This window comes from Rhinopithecus roxellana, chromosome 20 (genome assembly GCF_007565055.1).
Source record: "Rhinopithecus roxellana isolate Shanxi Qingling chromosome 20, ASM756505v1, whole genome shotgun sequence".
NCBI classification, from domain to species: domain Eukaryota; kingdom Metazoa; phylum Chordata; class Mammalia; order Primates; family Cercopithecidae; genus Rhinopithecus; species Rhinopithecus roxellana.
The window spans coordinates 70,126,009-70,145,777 of NC_044568.1; the positions used below are offsets into that span (position 1 = coordinate 70,126,009).

The 19,769-nt window shown below is 54.4% G+C and overlaps 1 protein-coding gene and 1 long non-coding RNA gene across 3 annotated transcripts; one reads left to right on the top strand and one right to left on the bottom strand.

Annotated features, from left to right (window-relative positions):
* Window positions 1–270: 270 nt before the first annotated feature.
* On the top strand, window positions 271–11,356 carry LOC115895239. The gene is made up of 3 exons (XR_004055439.1): window positions 271–381; window positions 8,592–8,829; window positions 10,225–11,356. It is a non-coding gene; the product is annotated as an uncharacterized LOC115895239 (long non-coding RNA).
* ZNF205 (zinc finger protein 205) lies at window positions 4,584–12,499 on the bottom strand. Of its 2 annotated transcripts, none has more exons than XM_010376067.1 (7): window positions 12,379–12,499; window positions 11,577–11,715; window positions 9,544–9,757; window positions 9,192–9,283; window positions 8,564–8,684; window positions 6,064–6,177; window positions 4,584–5,827 (listed from the first exon to the last, which is right to left on the bottom strand). In XM_010376067.1, the coding sequence occupies exons 2-7, from the start codon at window positions 11,631–11,633 to the stop codon at window positions 4,761–4,763; spliced, it is 1,665 nt and encodes a 554-aa protein (XP_010374369.1). In that variant the 5' UTR covers window positions 11,634–11,715; window positions 12,379–12,499; the 3' UTR covers window positions 4,584–4,760. The 2 variants fall into 2 exon arrangements, with proteins under 2 accessions (XP_010374369.1, XP_010374372.1); XM_010376070.1 differs by having other exon boundaries at window positions 9,610–9,757; window positions 12,379–12,486.
* Window positions 12,500–19,769: the final 7,270 nt, after the last annotated feature.

Consider the following 19,769-nt stretch of genomic DNA (forward strand, 5'->3'; position numbering starts at 1 on the left):
CGAGTTTGTTCTGCTCCCCTGGAAGAGGACACGGTATCCTTCCTGGCCGCTCTCCGCCGGCCGTACCGCACAACAGCTGGCAGCACCGTCGGCCACTGCTCGGGAGTTAGGAAGATGCTCCAGCTTCGAGGCACGTGCAGCGAGCGCACCCAGCCCTGGTGCAGGAGCCAGTGCCGCAAATTGGCAGGCAGTCCTCGGGGCCGGAAGTGGCCCTGGCCCTGCGCCGTATGCTTTCTAGGACTGCAGGAGGCTCGGCATCTCGGTGATAGACCCAGGAAGTCAGTGCCGGGGCGGGGCGCGCTGTGAGGACTGAGGTCTGCAGCGAAGCCGAGGCCAGCCCCGTGGTCTTCGCTACCTTCGGCAACCAACGCCCAGAGAAGGGTAAGAAGGAATGTTTCAAAGACTGGAGCCTGGAGCTGTTGCCGGGGCAACCGTGCGGCTTGGGGCGTGGCGGGGGGGGAGGAGGGCCGGACACAAACGTTTGCCGTGATTGGCTGGTTCTGCTGGAGCCGCCTCGATGGCTGATTGGCTAAGGGCAGAGCGGGGGCGTGGCCTCCTGGATTCAGTCCTGCGGGAGATAGGGCCGCAGAGCGAGAGGCTGGGCCCAAGGGACCCTGCGGACTCTGGGCCTCACTACACGGTCGGGCCCGGGAGTTGGGAGACAGTATTCCAGGCTAGGAGGGCGCTGAGGCCGATGCCCCCGGCCCAGGCCATCGGCCTAAAAATACAAAAACTTAGCCAGGCAGAGGGCCGATACCCCCGGCCCTCTGCCCTCACCGTGCTCCTGACACGGCATCAGTGAGGATCTAGTGGGGTTCTCTAGTGGCCGAGAAGCCCCGAGGAAGCCAAGGAAACCTCTGAACCTGCTCACCCTCTACCCAGGGAGACACCAAGACCCTTCCCTGGCTTCTTCCCTCCAGCCTCCCACTTCTCAGTGATGCCCGTAACCCACCAAACTATGACTACCCTTCAGCCTGGCGTTCCAGGCCCTTCCATGGCACAGCCACTACTCCCCCCTGTCTTATTTGTGCTTGTCGAATATTTCCCAAACTGCCAAGTTCCACTGTTAAGATACTTTTGCCAGATCTGTCCCACAATGGGGCCTCTGGAGGGATCCCTAGAGGGAGAAGTGGGCCAGCCCTAGGGAATGGCCATCTGCAGGCACCCTCCACGGGGCCCTTGGAACCCGTGTCCCTGCACTCTGCCACAAAAGGGGAAACATTTCTCCAGGATACTTTGTGCTGGCTCCCTGGAGGCCAGAGTAAAGTGTTTTGTTTTGTTTTGTTTTGTTTTGTTTTGTTTTGTTTTTGCGAAGGAGTCTCGTTCTGTTGTCCAGGCTGGAGTGCAGTGGCGCAATCTTGGCTCACTGCAACCTCCGCCCCTCCAGGTTTCAGCAATTCTCTGCCTCAGCCTCTGGAGTAGCTGGGATTAACAGGAGCGTGCCACCATGCCTGGCTAATTTTTTGTATTTTTAGTAGAGACAAGGTTTCACCATCTTGGCCAGGCTGGTCTTGAACTTCTGACCTCGTGATCCACCCGCTTCTGCCTCCCAAAGTTCTGGGATTACAGGTGTGAGCCACCGCACCCGGCCCAGAGTGAAGTTTTTAAATAACTCCCTAGATCACTCAACAGTCTTTTTTTTTGAGATAGGGTCTTGCTCTGTTGCCCAGGCTGAAGGGCAGTGGTTCCATCACAGTTCACTGCAGCCTCAACCTCCCAGGATCAAGTGATCCTCCCACCCCAGCCTCCCAAGTAACTGGTACTACAGGCACACACCACCATGCTTGGCTAATTTTTTTAATTATTCGTAGACAAGGGTCTCCTTATGTTACCCAAGCTGGTCTCAAACTCCTGACTTCAAGAGATTCTCCTGACTCAGCCTCCCTAAGTGCTCAGATTACAGGTGTAAGCCACCACACCGAGACTCGACAGACTTCTGAATCACTCAAGTCCTGACATCGGGTCCCTGGCACGCTGTTCATGGAGCCTAAGGAACTGAAATTAAAGGAAGCAACAGTCACTGTGCGAGTGAGTACTCTGCTCAGCTCTCTTGCCAAGTGATGACGGCTTCCAGGGTCATTTTAGCAACTCTCCCACCTCTGTCTCTCTCCTTACTTAGAAAATGAGCTCTTTGAGAGCAACCCTGCTTTACAAATGAGTCTCCCTCACCCCCTCACACTGAACGAAACAGAGCAATCCTATTTCTGGCTAAGTGACTGGTGCGTGAAGACAAAACTGAAGGGAGAAAACAGCTTTTTTTCTGGCCTAAGAAATAATCATTTAATTCAACCAATCCTGCCAGCCTCCCTAGCCTAGATTCCAGAGACCTCCTGGACACCATCAAGTCCTGCCTGGGCTTCCACTAGTGAGCAGCCCCCTGGTGTCCATTTGATTACATCTCACCCCACCCACATCCCTAGCTGAGTCTAACATTCCTGAAGGTCAAATCTATTGTCTTACTCTCTCTCTTTTTTTTTTTTTTTTTTTTTTTTTAAGACAGAGTCTCGCTCTGTCATCCAGGCTGGAGTGCAGTAGCAAGATCTCAGCTCACTGCGACCTCCACCTCCTGGCTTCAGGCAATTCTCCTGCCTCAGCCTCCCAAGTCACTGGAACTACAGGTGCCTGCCACCATGCCCAGCTAATTTTTGTATTTTTAGTAGAGACGGGGTTTCACCATGTTGGCCAGGCTGGTCTCAAACTCCTGGCCTCAAGTGATCCACCCACCTCGGCTTCCCAAAGTGCTGAGATTACAGGTGTGAGCCGCTGCGCCTGGCCTTGTCCTTCTCTTTTTAGATAGCCCTGCATGGGGCCTAGTAGTGTACACCAGTAGTCCCAGCTACTTGGGAAGCTGAGGTGAGTGGATCACTTGAGCCTAGGAGTTCCAGGCCAGCCTGGACAACATAGCAAGACCCCATCTCTATTTTTAAAAAGACAAAACCTGGGCTAACAATGCACACTTACATTGTTGTAGAGAGCCGGGGTGCTGTATCTACAGTGCTTGGCCCTGTGCCTGGAAGAGCAGCTGCTCGACAACTGGCAGCTATGATTATCCTTCTCAGTCCACTGTCCTCAGCAAGCCACTCTTTTCCTTAGGATCTGGGAGCCAACCAGGGCTGTGGCCACCCTGGTGGCCCTATAATCCACAAAGACAGGTAGGGTCTCAAGGGCCTCCTTAGTGCAGACATCCTCATGGTCAGTTGGTATCAGAGCTGAAAGTTATCTTGGGACCTGGGCCACAAATAAGGGATGACAGGTCACCTGAGTCCATCCCCACCCAGGGAAAAAAGCAGAGAATGGGAGTTGGGAGCTACAGAGGTTATAACCAGGGGAAGAGGCCAGGCACGGTGGCTCATGCCTGTAATCCCAGCACTTGGGGAAGCCGAGGTGGGCGGATCACCTGAGGTCAGGAGTTCAAAACCAGCGTGGCCAACATGGTAAAACCCTGTCTCCACTAAAAATACAAAAAATTAGCCAGGCATGTGGCGCACACCTGTCATCCCAGCTACCCGGGACACTGAGGCAGGAAAATCGCTGGGACCCAAGAGCTGGAGGTTGCAGTGAGCCAAGATCGCGCCAGTGCACTCCAGCCTGGGCGACAGAGCAAGACTCAGCCTCAAAAAACAAAACAAAAACAAACAAACAAAAAAACAGGGGGCCGGGCGAGGTGGCTCAGGTCTGTAATCCCAAAACTTTGGGAGGCCAAGGTGGGTGGATCACAAGGTCAGGAGATCGAGACCATCCTGGCCAACATGGTGAAACCCTGCCTCTACTAAAAATACAAAAATTAGCTGGGCATGGTGGCGTGCACCTGTAGCCCCAGCTACTCAGGAGGCTGAGGCAGCAGAATCACTTCAACCCAGGAGGTGGAGGTTGCAGTGAGTGGAGGTCAGGCCACTGCACTCCAGCCTGGGCGACAGAGCGAGACTGCGTCGCAAAAAAAAAAAAAAAAAAAAAAAAAGGCCAGCGGGAAGACCAGGAGTAAATCAAATCTCAGAGCCAGGCAGGGGCGAGCAGGGCGAATTATAAAGGACATATACCAAGAGGCCAAGAAGGTGAGACATAGCAGAGGCAGGTGACAGCAGCTGCAGCATGGGCCAAGAACAAAAGTGGCCTCTGGTGAGGAGCACAGGCAGGCCACGGTGGGACCAAACGGCAAAGGCCAGTCACAAAACTGAGCCACTGATGCCTGGGTGAGAAATGGGGCAGGCAGGAGTTTCCGGACCAGTTCTGCCTGTTCCTGGCTTCCAAAGAGAAGAGCCACGGGAGAGTGCAGGCTCAGTAAGCAGTGCTCTTGGGACAAGTGGTGGCAGCGGCAGACGGCCGGCGAGGGGTCCCCAGGTCCAGGAGTGGCTGACTGGCTTCAGCCCTGGAAACCTCTCTGTACTTGAAGCCTTTGCTTGCCAATGTGTGCAACGCTCTGGCATGGGCCTTTGGCAAAAGGGAACCCAACCCCGGTGGAGGACCAAGCCAAGAGTGGTGACTCGGGGATGCCTCAACGAGGACAGGAGATTGACCCAGGAGCTCCCCCACACTCGGGGAATCAGCACCAGGGCGCCAGGAGACACAGCTGTGTAGGGGGGCGCTTCAAGTCCAAGGCCTTTAATTCGCAGAGTGTCTGCCCCTTCTCGCCCTCCCCCGTCGCCATGCCTCACCCCATACCCTCACCGCCCCAGCTCCCTTCCCGCGCCCCTCTCTCCTCCCTCGGAGCCTTGACTCCAGTCCAGTGGCCCCGGGCGCCCCGCTTCCCCTCTCGTGGCCTCCTAGGTGGGAGCAGGTGGGGGTGTGGCCAGAGCCCCCGCCGCCGCTGCCCCCAGCATCAGCATAGCCAGGGCCTTGGGCCCAGTGGTGTGAATCTTCTCATGCCGGTGCAGGTTGGAGCGACGGCTGAAGCTCTTGCCGCACAGTGGGCAGGCGTAGGGCCGCACGCCGCGGTGGGTGCGCTGGTGCGCGGTGAGGTGCGAGCTGTGGCTGAAGCTCTTGCCACAGTCGAGGCAGTGGTAGGGCTTCTCGCCCGTGTGCGTGCGGTTGTGCGCGATGAGGTTGGAGCGCTGGCTGAAGCACTTGCCGCACTCGGGGCACGGGTAGGGCTTGACCCCGGTGTGGGTGCGCTGGTGGGTGACCAGCGCCGAGCTCTGCGTGAAGCACTTGCCGCAGATGGGGCACTTGTGCGGCTTGGCGCCAGTGTGGGTGCCCTGGTGGGTGACCAAGTCCGAGCGTCGGGTGAAGCGCTTGGTGCAGCGGTCGCACACGTAGGGCTTCTCTCCGGTGTGGATGCGCTGGTGCTGGATCAGCGTAGAGTGGTGGCTGAAGCTCTTCCGGCAGGCGGGGCAGGTGTAGGGCTTTTCGCCCGTGTGGATGATCTGGTGCTGGATGAGGTGCGAGCTGCGGCCGAAGCGCTTCCCGCAGTCAGTGCAGGCGTAGGGCTTCTCGCCCGTGTGCGTGCGCCGGTGCGTCACCAGGTGCGAGTGCCAGCTGAAGCCCTTGCCGCACTGCTCGCACCGGTAGCTCTTCCTGCCCGCCTCACTGTCAGGGGCCAGGCCCTCCTCGCCACTCTCCAGGGCTCCCTTCTCCTCGCTGGGCTTCTGCGGAACGCGGCCCTCCTGGGGCTCCGTGGGACTGGGATCCGGTGGAGCTGCATCCGGAGTGCCATGTGGATCAGCTGGCTGCCCGGAGTCTTTGGCAGGCCCTGAGTTCCAGCCGCAAGCTGCTTCCTGCGCGCACTGCGGGACGCCCCCCTGGACTTTCCCTGCCCTGGTTCTGAAGGGCTTCACATCTCCAAGGGCTGCCACCGATGAGGTCGGCATCCTCTGCCCCACCTCTATGGCTCCTGGAAAAAGAAAGTCGTTTCCAGCGAGGGACAAGCTTTCCTAAGGGCACCAGGAGAGTGGAGAAGGCAGAGCTAAGGGTGGGGGCTGGATTCTCGGAGACCAAAAAGCGCAAGGGCCGCTCTGGGTGTACACCGTCCAGGAGGGGGTCTGGTGTCCCTGCCCCACTCCCACAGACAACAGCCAGAAGGCGTCTGCACCCCACTCCCGCAGACAAAGGCGCGCGCCAGTCCCTCACCTGTGTACGCGCCTCTCCACTCCTCCTTCTCATCTCCTGTCTGCCGGCTGGAGCCTGAGGCCTCGCCCTTGCCCTGCGCTTGGGGGGCCCAGAAAGGCCTGCTGAAGGGAAAGCCTGCCCAGAAAAGATGCTGTGCTGTCACAGGCCTTCTGGCGCTGCCCAGCTGCAGACAGCATCCCCCCAAAACTGATGGGGCCCAAGTCAGGGGTGAGGCTCTGGAAACATGGGGTAAAATAAAGCAGTTTCAAGAAGTCGCCCTGGGTCAGGGGTCCGCCCCCTGGCTGGGGCTGCCAGAGCTGAGTAGGCCTGTCTCCTTCCCTGAAAGAGCAAGAGCTGAAGGGAGAGGAGCGGGCAACACCCCACCTCACCGCCGACGGGACGGCTGTCCTGCTGCCACACCCACACCGGGAGGGCGGGAGTAGTGGCCCTCCAAGTGGGAGGACCTGGGACAGGAAGGCCAGGGTTGCCAACAACTAAGGTCATCCCATTTGTCAAGTCTTAGGTGTGTGTGGCCCCAGGAATTTTGGTCAAGTCAGTAAAAGAGTAGAGGGGGCCCTGGCTTCCACCACCCGTGGGAAGAAAGGAATGTGTTGGACCAACCGGGTGGCTTGGGGCTCTGCGAGTCCTGCGGTGGGGCTGAAAATGGGTGCTGAGTTCCTTCTGATCCCCCAGGACTTGCCTGGGCTTGCTGGCCCAGGCGCCGGGGAACCGTAAGAGGGGTGGTGAGCAGCCTGAGCTAATTAAGGGGTGAGCATCCCTGGTGCCAGCCAGCGGGGCCTCGGGACCACCATGACGCCACCAGCTGGAACTGCTGAGTCCTGGATTCTGCCCGGATTAGCAAGTGTGCTAGCTGGGTGTTGGCCAGGCACAGTGGCTTATGCCTCCAGCACTTTGGGAGGCTGAGGTGGGCAGATCACAAGGTCAGGAGATCGAGACCATCCTGGCTAACATGGTGAAACCCCATCTCTACTAAAAATACAAAAAAAAAAAAAAAAAAAAAAAATTAGCCGGGCATGGTGGTGGGCGCCTGTAGTCCCAGCTATTCGGGAGGCTGAGGCAGCAGAATCACTTGAACCTGGGAGGCAGAGATTGCAGTGAGCCGAGATCACGCCACTACACTCCAGCCTGGGTGAGAGAGCGAGACTCCGTCTCAAAAAAAAAAAAAAAAAAAAAAAAAAAAAAAAAAGAAAAAGAAAAAAAAGCTAAGTGTCAACTGAATGAGTGAATGAGTAAATGAATACTGATTTTTCCATATGAAAACTAAAGTCTGAAACTGAGGAGTCAAAAGCTGTGGGATGGCTGGGCACAGTGACTCATGCCTATAATCCCAACACTTTGGGAGGCCAAAGCAGGAGGATGGCTTGAGCCCAGGAGCTCAAGACCAACCTGGACAACATAGTGAGATCCCATTTCTACCAAAAAAAAAAAAAAAAAGAAAAGAAAAAATTAGCTGGGCATGGTGGTACCTGTAGCCCCAGCTACTCAGAAGGCTGAGGCAGGAGGATCACTTGAACCCAGGAAGTCCAGACTGCATGAGTCGTGATGGCCAGCCTGGGTGACAGAGCAAGGCTCTGTTTCAAAAAAAAAAAAAAAAAAAAAAAAAAAAGCTCTGGGACTTAAATACTTACCATTCAACCATTCAAGAAACAAAGGGAACCAAGGCCCCTCAGAGACAAGCACCTGCTCCTCAAAGCAGATGGGACACCCCAAGGTCTGCGGGGCCTGGGGAGTTCAGCTCATGCCATCTCCCTCCAGGGCAAGTAGCCCCCGGGCCCCAGAGCTGAGCTTGCTGCTCAGACACCTCTGAAGTTGGGGGCTTGGAAAAGCTACAGGAGTGAGCCCTGGGGATGAACCCAGAAAAAGCGGACTTCCTGGGGCAGCGTCCAGTACAGTAGCTGCTAGCCATATGTGGCTATTTAAACTCTCATTTGAACTAATTAAAACCAAGTAAAATTGGCCAGGCACGGTGGCTCACACCTGTAATCCCAGCACTTTGGGAGGCCGAGGCGAGTGGATCACAAGGTCAGGAGATTGAGACCATCCTGGCTAACACGGTGAAACCCCGTCTCTACTAAAAGTACAAAAAATTAGCCAGGCGTGGTGGCGGGCGCCTGTAATCCCAGCTACTTGGGAGGCTGAGGCAGGAGAATGGCGTGAACCCGGAAGGCGGAGCTTACAGTGAGCTGAGATCGCGCCACTGCACTCCAGCCTGGGCGACAGAGCAAGACTCTGCCTCAAAACAAAACAAAACAAAATCAAGTAAAATTAAAAACTCAAGGGCTCTACCAACATTTCAAGTGCTCAGCGGCCACACATGGCTTGTGGCTCCCATCCTAGCACACACAGAACTTTTCCATCATTATAGAAGTTTCTATAGAACAGTGTGTCTCGAGGGACAAAGAGAAGGGTGGGAGGGAGAGGGAGGGAAGGGAGGAGAGAGGAGATGGCAGAGCAGGACCCCTCCCTAACACCCCAGTCCTCACTCCAGGCGAGTGCTTACCCAGTGACAGCCCGTTTCTCTTCTGCAGGACATCCCTGTAGAAGTTCTGCTGCATGTGGTCCAGCCGACCCCACTCCTCCCGGGAGAGGTACAAGGCCACATCCTCAAAAGTCACTGGCATCTGAAACAATATGAAACATCCACTCTCCAGGACATGCCGTGGACACGGTGGAGGGACACCGTGTCATGAGATGTGTGGTGAGACCCCGGACTCCCAACCTGCTGTCTCTAGTGAGGCCTGCCACTTCCATCTGATGGGGAAGCAGGTGAGCCACCCAAGGCCTTCTGGGGCATTGAGAAAGAACAAAGACCAAGTGGTATTTTCAGGGACCACAGTTAAGACTTAGGATGTCCATGCAGCCCCCATTCTCAGCTCAGACCTCGGAGTACGGCTCCAAACGGCTCCCAATGAGAGGTCCTGTGTCTCTAATTCCTGCTGCTTCTCCTGCAGCTTTGGCCCAGGCCTGACCATAGGCCTTGAGCCTGGAAAATTCCAGCAACACTAGCAAGAGCCCCAGGCTTCAGGCTTGGCTGCAAGTGGGGCCAGCGGAGTCCTGGCTTTGCACACAGAACCAGCAGATGCAGGAAGGGCTGAGCACCATGCAGGGGCTGGGGAAAGGCCACTCACCTGGGACCAGGCAGTGAGGAGTGCCGCGGCCATCTGCCGGTCTCTGGTCCTCCCCTCTCGGGAAAGCACTGGGATCCGGGGGGAAGGGAGGGCTGTGGGAGGAGAGGGGTCCTCAGGGTGAGCAACTCATCCTGCTGGACCTGCTGTTACTCCAGCTGCCTCAAACTCCGCCCCTGGCCCGACCCAAGGACAGGGTCAGATGGCTCTGAGGCTGCCAGGGGGCAGGGGGCCATGGGGAGATCACGTCCCTTGCCGGCATGGAGACCCTCGGCCCCACCTGGACCTGGGCCGAGCCTCCACCTCCCCACAGCTGCCTCCCTGGGAAAGCACCTCTTCCCCATCCCTCTCCTACCTCCGCCAGGCAGGAAGAGAGCTTTCTCCTTAGAGCCGTGACTTAGGGGTGCCCAGCCCCAAGCACCTTGAGCCCCGTCCTCCTGCGATGCCCCCTCGGGTTGTGGCTCTTCTGGCTCCGTCTTAATGTGCAATGACTCCTGAGCGTCCCCTGAAGGCACTGCCTCCCCCAGCTTAGAAAGCATTTCCTGATGAGAATGTCCACCATCTGGAATCTAGAGAGGACAGCCTCATCAGCACCCGGATGAGTGGGAGAGACACCCAGAGCTGCATGCCAGGGCGTTCCGGCAGGGTTGGACACCAACATGCAAGACACAGCTTGAAGGACTGTCCTTGCTGCCTCCATTGAGCTCACCCCAGCAAGGATGGGTGGCAAGAGGAGGAATATTCATCAAGCTGCTGCCATGGTGCCGGTGGGTGTGGTGCCCGAGGGCAGCTCCCCCTTCTCAGCTCTGGCCTCACACTGACCTCAGCAGTGTAGACTGTTGTTTATTAGTGTATGAGGAAAACAAGTGCAGTGGCTTGAATAGTGTCCTCTAAGAATCCATGTCCTCCCTGAACCTCAGAATGGGGCCTTATTGGGGAAAAGGGTCTTTATACAGGTGAGTTAAAGATCTTGAGATTAAATCATCATGGATTTAGAGTGAGCCTAAAATCTAACAATGACTTATGTCCTTACAAGAATACGAGAGGACACAGAGACACAGAGAAGGAAGCAGAGACTGGAGGGATGCCCACATCAAGGACACCAGGAGCCCCCAGGAGCTGGAAGAGGCACGAGACGATCCTCTTAGTCTAGAGCTTTCAAAAGGTGTGTGACCCTTCCAACACATCGATTTTGGACTTCAGTCCTCCAGAACTGTGAGAGAGCCAATTCTGGTTGTTTTCAGCCCCCTAGAGGGTGGAAACTTGTTACAGCAGCCACGGGAGACTAACACACCAGGGCTGAGGATGAGACAACACCCCATGACCACGTAGCTCAAAAGCTTTGGGAAAGTCAGGGAGGGCCCTGGTGGGGCCTCATCCACAGCACAGGGACTGGCTGGCCTTCTGCTGGGGACTCACACCCCTTCCTCCATGCCCTGTCTGTGTTTGGGTCTTGAAGGGAAAGAACCTCAGGCCATGAGTCAGGGTGCCTGGGTGCCAGACCCAGCGACACCCCTACCCAACCAGGCAGCCTTCAGGACGCAGCTGCTCTGCCCCTGCACAGAGCGGTCATGAGGTTCACACAGATAATGATGGAGAAGGAGCTGACGGCTCAGGAAAGTCCTGGATAAACACAGGGCAGTGGTGGTCATTATTCCCCTCCCTGTGCGCACCAGACAGAAGCCAGCGCCAGCAGAGAATGCCAAAGTGTGGGGCTCTACGGACATGCACAAGGTGTTCAAGTCACACGGGAAGTAGATGGGAAACTGAACGATGCTAACAACTCTTTGTGCTGCTATGGTATGAAAACCATAGATGATGGCGTCTCATGCCTATTATCCTTAGAACCTCCCCATGACCCTGCGAGACAGGTGGGAACGGCAGGCATGTGGTCTGGTTCCCAGAGGCCAGGGACTGGCCCCTGGCCTGTCGATGACTCACGCTCCTCCCACTCCAAGCCCGAAGACCCAGGTTCCCCACAAATAGTAATTACACACACACACACACTGGTAGCAGGTACGAGAAGGAGGAAGGACGGGAGCTCGGACCCAGTGAGATGAGAAGCTGTGGTTACAGATGGAGAAGCACAGGGAAGAACAGGTTTCCCTGTGTGCTCTGAGCGCTGCTCAGAAAGAAAACCTCACCAATAGGACCCCCACCCAGACCCCTGCCATCTCCTGTGGCCACTGACTAGAGAATTCACCAGCAAAACAAAACTGTTATGCTGTAAATTCCGGACAGAGGGTGCTACCCAGCATGCCACCTTTTCTTTGATCCCCCCACCCCAGTAAGTCTAACTCTTCCAGGGGTCCAGACTCCGTGCCTTGAAAATCGCCTCCGCACCAGCCTCTTCCATCGCATGCCTCCCTCACCCGGCCCCATCTGTACCTCCAGCGGTGTCTCCTTGTCCTGGGCGGCCTGGATGCCTCCGCCGTCTGCAGACATTTTCTATTTCCGAGCTAAAAAGAACAGCTAAGTTGTTTCTGCCTCTTTTTGTCCAAGCTACCTCGAACTTCTGGCCAGGAGCCTGGAAGAGCAGAGAGAAACCAGCCCTCGCTTCCTGGACACCTCCAAAGAGCCCTGAAAATCCCCACAAGGACCAGCACTCCCTGTCCCAATGGGAAAGAAAGTCTCCCAGACCCTATCCAATGGTCCCACTCTGTGTGATGTTTTCTGGGTCCTATTTTTGAAAGAATGCTATTTTGTATTGTCCCCTTTATCGCTGAAGCAAGAGCCTTGCATCTCAGCGTAACCGGCTCAGGTAAAGCTGAGGCTAAATTGGAATTGCTATTTCCTGTCATCAGAAGCAGAAAGTTCTGCAGAGATCCTGCAAAACAGGTGCTGGTGGGGCCCCGCCCGTCAAGGCCGGGGGCAACCAGACCTTGCTGTCCCCCGAGCCCAGGACATGCACCGTGTCCCTACCTGACTCCCAGCCCCACCAGGAATTCAGAAATCAACCTGCCCGCTCTCAGCAGCCCCCTTGCAGCTGCAGCCACCTGCCCCAGGCCTGGAATGCCCATCCTCCTCTCAGTCCTGGCAGACAATGTCCTTCTCCTTCCCATACCCGGTCCTGGCCCCCTTCTCTCCTGCCAGCTTGAAGCCTTCCACCTTTGACCCCATCCCCTCCTGCAAGCTGATCATCTGCGCCGGTCTCAAGATCCAGATGCCCTCCCTAGCACCCCCTTCTCACCAGGGTGGAGGCAGAGGGGGCACCTGCAGCAGCGGGAGCCCCCTCCCCCGAGAAGGGAGTCTCCACAGCCTGCACGGGGCGGGCGGGGGAGCCGGGTGGAGACTGGGATTAGGGACAACAGGAAGTCCCTCCCAGATCCCATTCCCCATGCAGCCACAGCCCTACAGCGTTCCCGGTTTTGAGGGTTCCGGGTCTGGAGTCTCGAGCCTGGGTTGCACCTGCTCTTGGCCTGGAGGTGACTCCCAGAGCCGCAATGCCAGCTCGTGAGGATGGCTTTACCCAGCGCGCATTCATGATGCCAGCAAGGCAGGGCCACCAAAACAGAAAAATGGAAGATAAATTTTGTGGAAAGATTGTGCTATTTGAAATTTCAAAGAGAGCGCTGCAGTCGTCCTCACAGGTAGAAAGAAGGGCATTTTGCAGGGTGGAGAGGGCAGGACCATTTATTTTAGCACTTGGAGTTTCTGAAGGTTGTTGTCTCCTGAGGGATCCTGAATTCATTTAAGAACTCCTAGTCAAGGGCCCTCTGGGTCCCCCCAAGACGGGCACAGAACTCTCTCCCTGAGTGAACTTGGGAAGCAGACTGGGGACTCCCCCCAACCCAGATGCCCCACACCTCAGGAAGAAGTTGTTAAATCTGATTCTTCCAGACCCATTTCAGCTTGGGGATAGAGGGTGTGATCCTGCTATAAATGGGGTCCTAAGTTCTCAAACACGCCTGGCAGCTGCAGATTCTGCCTTTCAGGCACCATTTCCCTTTATACCCTGAGAAGTAAGGCCTCAAATGGAGAGGACAGAGACTGTGCTTTACTTTCTGGGGGAAGGAACCATTTCTCCTGGGCAGGCATGGGGCTGGGTGTCAGGAAAAGGGCCAGGGACCTAGTCCTGGAATCAGATTCCAGGAAGGTTCCCTAGGAAATGCTCCCATGCCTGCTGCCTTTGGCTCACCAGAATCCCCTGAGATGCACAGCTTCACACGGTAAGACAGGCACAGAGTTGCTTGTGATGTGTTGTGTGGGCTCTCAAGGGTTTGTGTATTTATTTATTTATTTATCTGAGACAGGGTCTCCCTCTGTTACCCAGGCTGAAGTGCAGTGGCACGATCATAGCTCACTATACCCTCAACCTCCCGGGCTCAAGTGATTGACCTCAGCCTCCCAAGTAGCTGGGGTCACAGGCGCCTGCCACCATGTCTGGCTAATTGTTTTTTGAGACGGAGTCTCGCTCTGTCACCCAGGCTGGAGTGCAGTGGCACAGTCTTGGCTCACTGCAAGCTCTGCCTCCCAGGGTCACGCCATTCTCCTGCCTCAGCCTCCTGAGTAGCTGGGACTGCAGGCTCCCTCCACCACAGTCGGCTAATTGAGACGCGGTTTCACCTTGTTAGCCAGGCAGGTCTCAATCTCCTGACCTCGTGATCTGCCTGCCTCAGCCTCCCAAAGTGCTGGGATTACAGGTATGAGCCACCACATCGGGCCAATTTTAAAAATTTTTTTGTAGAGATGGGGGTCTTGCTTTTTTACCCAGGCTGGTCTTGAACTCCTGATCTCAAGCAATCCTCCCACCTCCCAAAGTGCTGGCATTACAGGTGTGAGCCCTCATGCCCAGAGGGTTTAATTTTTTTTTCTTTATTTTTATTTATTTATTTATTTATTTATTTATTTTTTTTTTTGAGACGGAGTCTGGCTCTGTCGCCCAGGCTGGAGTGTGGTGGCCGGATCTCAGCTCACTGCAAGCTCCGCCTCCCAGGTTTACGCCATTCTCCTGCCTCCGCCTCCCAAGTAGCTGGGACTACAGCTACTTGGCGCCCGCCTCGTCGACCGGCTAATTTTTTGTATTCTTTAGTAGAGACAGGGTTTCACCGTATTAGCCAGGATGGTCTCGATCTCCTGACCTTGTGATCCGCCCGTCTTGGCCTCCCAAAGTGCTGGGATTACAGGCTTGAGCCACCACGCCCGGCCGTTTTTTTCTTTATTTTTTGAAATGAAGTCTCGCTCTGTGGCCCAGACGAGTGCAATGGTGTGATCTTGGCTCACTGCAACCTCCGCCCCCCCGGTTCAAGTGATTCTCCTGCCTCAGCTGAGCTTCCCGAGTATTTGAGATTACAGGTGTCCATCACCATGCCTGGCTAATTTTTGTATTTTTAGTAGAGACAGGGGTTTCACCATGTTGGCTAGGCTGGTCTCGAACTCCTGACCTCAAGTGATCCACCTGCCTTGGTTTCCCAACGTGCTGGGATTATAGGCATGAGCCACCGCACCCAGCTAATTTTTTTTTAACTTAGTTTCTAACACTTAAAAATTGAGACTCATAAAACTGATTCTTTTTTTTTTTTTTTTTTTTAGACGGAGTTTCACTCTTCTTGCCCAGGCTGGAGTACAATGGTGCAATTTCAGCTCACCCCAACCTCTGCCTCCTGGGATCAAGCGATTCTCCTGCCTCCACCTCCTGAGTACCTGGGATTACAGGCATGCGCCACCACACCCGGCTAATTTTGTATTTTTAGTAGAGGTGGGGTTTCTCCATGTTGGTCAGGCTGGTCTTGAAATCCTGACCTCAGGTGATCCGCCCACCTCAGCCTCCGAAAGTGCTGGGATTACAGGCGTGAGTCACCATGCCCGCCCTATAAAATTGATTCTTTAAAAAATATTAGAACAGCCGGGCGCGATGGCTCACGCCTGTAATCCCAGCTCTCAGGGAGGCAGAGGCGGGAGGATAGCTTGAGCCCAGGAGTTCGAGACCTGCCTGGGTAATACAGCGAGACCCCGTTCTCCACAAAAAGGAAAAAAAGAAAAGACAAAAAAGAAATAATAATAAGCGCAAAAAATATTAGAACATTTACCGATGCTGGACCCACCTTGCCCACCTTCAGGGTCCACTTTCTAGGTGGCCACAGTGCCTACTTGGCCCCTATAGCATTTGAGTTTGCAACTCTGCTTTTAAAGTTAAACATGTTTTAGGAGTCCTGGGATTCTGATTGATGCTATTGTCAAATTGACGAAAGAAAAATTACTCCTGCGGTTTGTGTCTGGTGTTTTCCAGGTGTTCTGTTTTTGGGATTTTGTTGTTGTTTTGTTTTTGTTTTTCTGAGACAGAGTCTCGCTCTGTCACCCAGGCTGGAGTGCAATGGCACCATCTCAGCTTATTGCAACCTCCACCTCCCGGGTTCAAACGATTCTCCTGCCTCAGCCTCCCGAGTAGCTGGGATTACAGGAGTGTGCCACCGCGGCCAGCTCATTTTTGTATTTTTAGTAGAGACAGGGTTTCACCATGTTGGCCAGGCTGGTCTCAAACTTCTGGGCTCAAGCAATCCACCCACCTTGGCCTCCCAAAGTGCTGGGATTACAGGCTGAGCCACTGTGCCTGGCCAGGTGTTCTGTTTTTGTTTTTGATTTTTTTAGAGATGTGGTCTTGCTATGTCACCCAGGCTGGTCTCAGACTCCTGGTCTTAAGTGATTCTCTCGCCTGAGCCTGCTGAGTAGCTGGGAGCACAAGTGCGAGCCACCACACTTGACTTCCAGGTGTTTCAATCCTCAAGGCAAAGAGAGACATGCAACTTAGCAAGTCAGTACTGTTTTCAAGCCAGAGTGAGCAATGAACTGAAAGCTGAAGCGGGGAGGAGTCCTGGAATTGATCACACTCTTCACTGCCAACCAGGAGGAGAGCTGAGTGTCCAGGGTCAGGGAATTTGTTCCCGAAAGGGACTCTTTCACCCCACACAGTCCCAGGAGTGCACCAAGCCCCCCAAAAGTGGATATGTTGATGTATCCTGACTCTTGGGCAGAAGTTTCTCTGCCAGCAAAAGGGGACACTTCAGGGATACTGGGGGAGTCCAAAGGTTTGGATCCCTCCATGGGATCACCTAAACTAGGTCAAATGAAGTCTGAGCATCTATTTAATTGTTCAAAGAATATTTATTGGACATCTACTATAAGGCAGACATTAACTTCTTCTTGAGAATGAGAGGTATTCCTTCCAAGGCTGGCTTTTGGATCTAGGCAGGTCTAGGAGAGAGGGTTACCACAGTTTCCATGTGGCAATAGCAGCCTCTAAAAGAGCTCCAAAAGGTGTCAGGGCAAGGTGAGTCAGTAAGTAGAGCAGACATTAAAAACTTAAACGGGGCTGGGCACAATGCCTCATGCCTGTAATCCCAGCACTTTGGGAGGCCAAGGTGAGCTGATGGCTTGAGCCCAGGAGTTCCAGACCAGCTTCAGCAACATAACGAGACCCCAAATCTATTTATTTATTTATTTATTCATTTAGAGACGGAGTCTTGCTCTGTCACCCAGGCTGGAGTGCAGTGGCACAATCTCGGCTCACTGCAAGCTCCGCCTCCCAGGTTCACGCCATTCTCCTGCCTCAGCCTCCCAAGTAGCTGAGACTACAGGCGCACGCCACCACGCCTGGCTAATTTTTTGTATTTTTAGTAGAGCTGGAGTTTCACCGTGTTAGCCAGGATGGTCTCGATCTCCTGACCTTGTGATCCGCCTGCCTCAGCCACCCAAAGTGCTGGGATTACAGGCTTGAGCCACTGCGCCCAGCCCCCAACTCTACTTAAAAACAAAAACTTAAATGCCTCCAGCCACCAGCTTATATAAGGGACCAATGGCTTGGGTATAAGATGGGAGGGCGAAGGGACTTCAGAGGCCTTTGAGAAATCATTCAAGAAAAGCCAAGAAACCATTAGATTCCTCTGTGACCTCCTGACTTTTAAATTGATGAGATTTTTTTTTTTTTTTTTTTTTTTTTTTGAGACGGAGTCTTGCTCTGTCACCCAGGCTGGAGTGCAGTGGCCGGATCTCAGCTCACTGCAAGCTCCGCCTCCCGGGTTTACGCCATTCTCCTGCCTCAGCCTCCCGAGTAGCTGGGACTACAGGCGCCCGCCACCTCGCCCGGCTAGTTTTTTGTATTTTTTAGTAGAGACGGGGTTTCACCGTGTTAGCCAGGATGGTCTCGATCTCCTGACCTCGTGATCCGCCCGTCTCGGCCTCCCAAAGTGCTGGGATTACAGGCTTGAGCCACCGCGCCCGGTCGAGAATTTTTTTTTTTTTTTTTTTGAGACGGAGTCTCGCTCTATCGCACAGGCTGGAGTGCAGTGGCCCAATCTCAGCTCACTGCAAGCTCCTCCTCCCGGGTTCACACCATTCTCCTGCCTCAGCCTCCCTAGTAGCTGGGACTACAGGCGCCCGCCACCACGCCTGGCTAATTTTTTTGTATTTTTAGTAGAGACGGGGTTTCACTGTGTTAGCCAGGATGGTCTCGATCTCCTGACCTCATGATCCACCCGCCTCGACCTCCAAAGTGCTGGGATTACAGGCATGAGCCACCGCACGCGGCTGACGATGACAAAGTTTTAAAATTTAAGAATTCCATACAAGTCCAGCAGAACACACCTGCTGTCTGCATTCAACTCACAGGTCATCTGTGCAGGGACGTACTTACCTCTCAAGAATTGACTATAACTGGGGCCGGGCACAGTGGCTCACGTCTGTAATCCCAGCACTTTGGGAGGTCGAGGCGGGCAGATCACCTGAGGTCAGGAGTTCGAGACCAGCCTGACCAAAATGGAGAAATCCCGTCTCTACTAAAACTACAAAAATTAGCCGGGCATGGTGGCACATGCCTGTAATCCCAGTTACTCGGGAGGCTGAGGCAGGAGAATTGCTTGAACCTGGGAAGCAGAGGTTGTGGTGAGCCGAGATCACGCCACTGTACTCCAGCCTGGGCAACAAGAGCGAAACTCTGTCTCAAAAAAAAAAAAAAAAAATTGGCCGGGCGCGGTGGCTCAAGCCTGTAATCCCAGCACTTTGGGAGGCCGAGACGGGCGGATCACAAGGTCAGGAGATCGAGACCATCCTGGCTAACACGGTGAAACCCCGTCTCTACTAAAAAATACAAAAAACTAGCCGGGCGAGGTGGCGGGCGCCTGTAGTCCCAGCTACTCAGGAGGCTGAGGCAGGAGAATGGCGTGAACCCGGGAGGCGGAGCTTGCAGTGAGCTGAGATCCGGCCACTGCACTCCAGCCCCGGCGACAGAGTGAGACTCCGTCTCAAAAAAAAAAAAAAAAAAAAAAAAAAAAAAAAAAAAAAATTGACTATAATGCACAAAGCCGCTTAGCAGAGCTTCGGGCATGGTAAATACTGAACAAATGCCAACTCCTGTAGCTGGCGGCTTCACTGACTCTGAGTAAGGAGAGGACTCCTCCTTTAATAAATAAATGATGATCTACTCTCAGATATTTACCTGACAGTTAAGTCAAGACTTAAAGAATAATAAAAAAAAAGGCCGGGCGCGGTGGCTCAAGCCTGTAATCTCAGCACTTTGGGAGGCCGAAAGGGGCGGATCACGAGGTCGGGAGATCGAGACCATCCTGGCTAACACAGTGAAACCCTGTCTCTACTAAAAAATACAAAAAAACTAGCCGGGCGAGGTGGCGGGCGCCTGTAGTCCCAGCTACTCCGGAGTCTGAGGCAGGAGAATGGCGGGAACCCGGGAGGCGGAGCTTGCAGTGAGCTGAGATCTGGCCACTGCACTCCAGCCTGGGCGATGGAGCGAGACTCCGTCTCAAAAAAAAAAAAAAAAAAAAAAAAAAAGAATAATAAAAAATAAGGGAAAAAGACCCCTCTGAAGTAAGAAAAAAATAATAGGTACAAATTAAAATGGCCAAGCCAGGTTGGAGACAGGGAGATGTAGATTGCCTTTGGAAGGAAGGAAAGAAGGAGACGACCATAGGAGAAAAGGGAACTGAGCAAGATAAAGAAAAATGAGAATAATAAAGAGCAGAGCAGGCCTGGCGCGGTGACTCACACCAGTAATCCCAGCACTGTGGGAAGCCGAGGCGGGCGGATCACGAGGTCAGGAGATTGAGACCAGCCTGGCCAACATAGAGAAATGCAATCTCTACTAAAAATACAAAAATTAGCCGGGCGTGGTGGTGGGCGCCTGTAATCCCAGCTACTTGGGAGGCTGAGGCAGGAGAATCGCTTGAACCTGGGAGGCGGAGGTTGCAGTGAGCCGAGATCGCGTCCAGCCCGGGCGACAGTGCGAGACTCCGTCTCAAATAAACAAACAACAAAAAAGAGCAGAGTAAATATTAAACTCTAAAAGAGGAGAAAAAGAATCCAGCAGAAGTGTTAGACAGGACCCAGGGAATACACATTTTTAAAAGAAGAGAATTCCCAGGGCCACCGGACACCAGGGCGTGAGAGCCTCCGGAGGTGGGGAGGCTACCTGGTCCCCGAAACCGACGCGGCCGCAGGAGGCCCAGGAGCCCCAAGTGCACCTGTCGGCACCGCCCAGCTGGTCCGCACCGCCCAGCTGCTCAGTTCACTGAACACAGACGCTGGAGCAAGTCGCCCAAGCAACGGCCCCCCCCGCCCACGGGAGACGTCGCT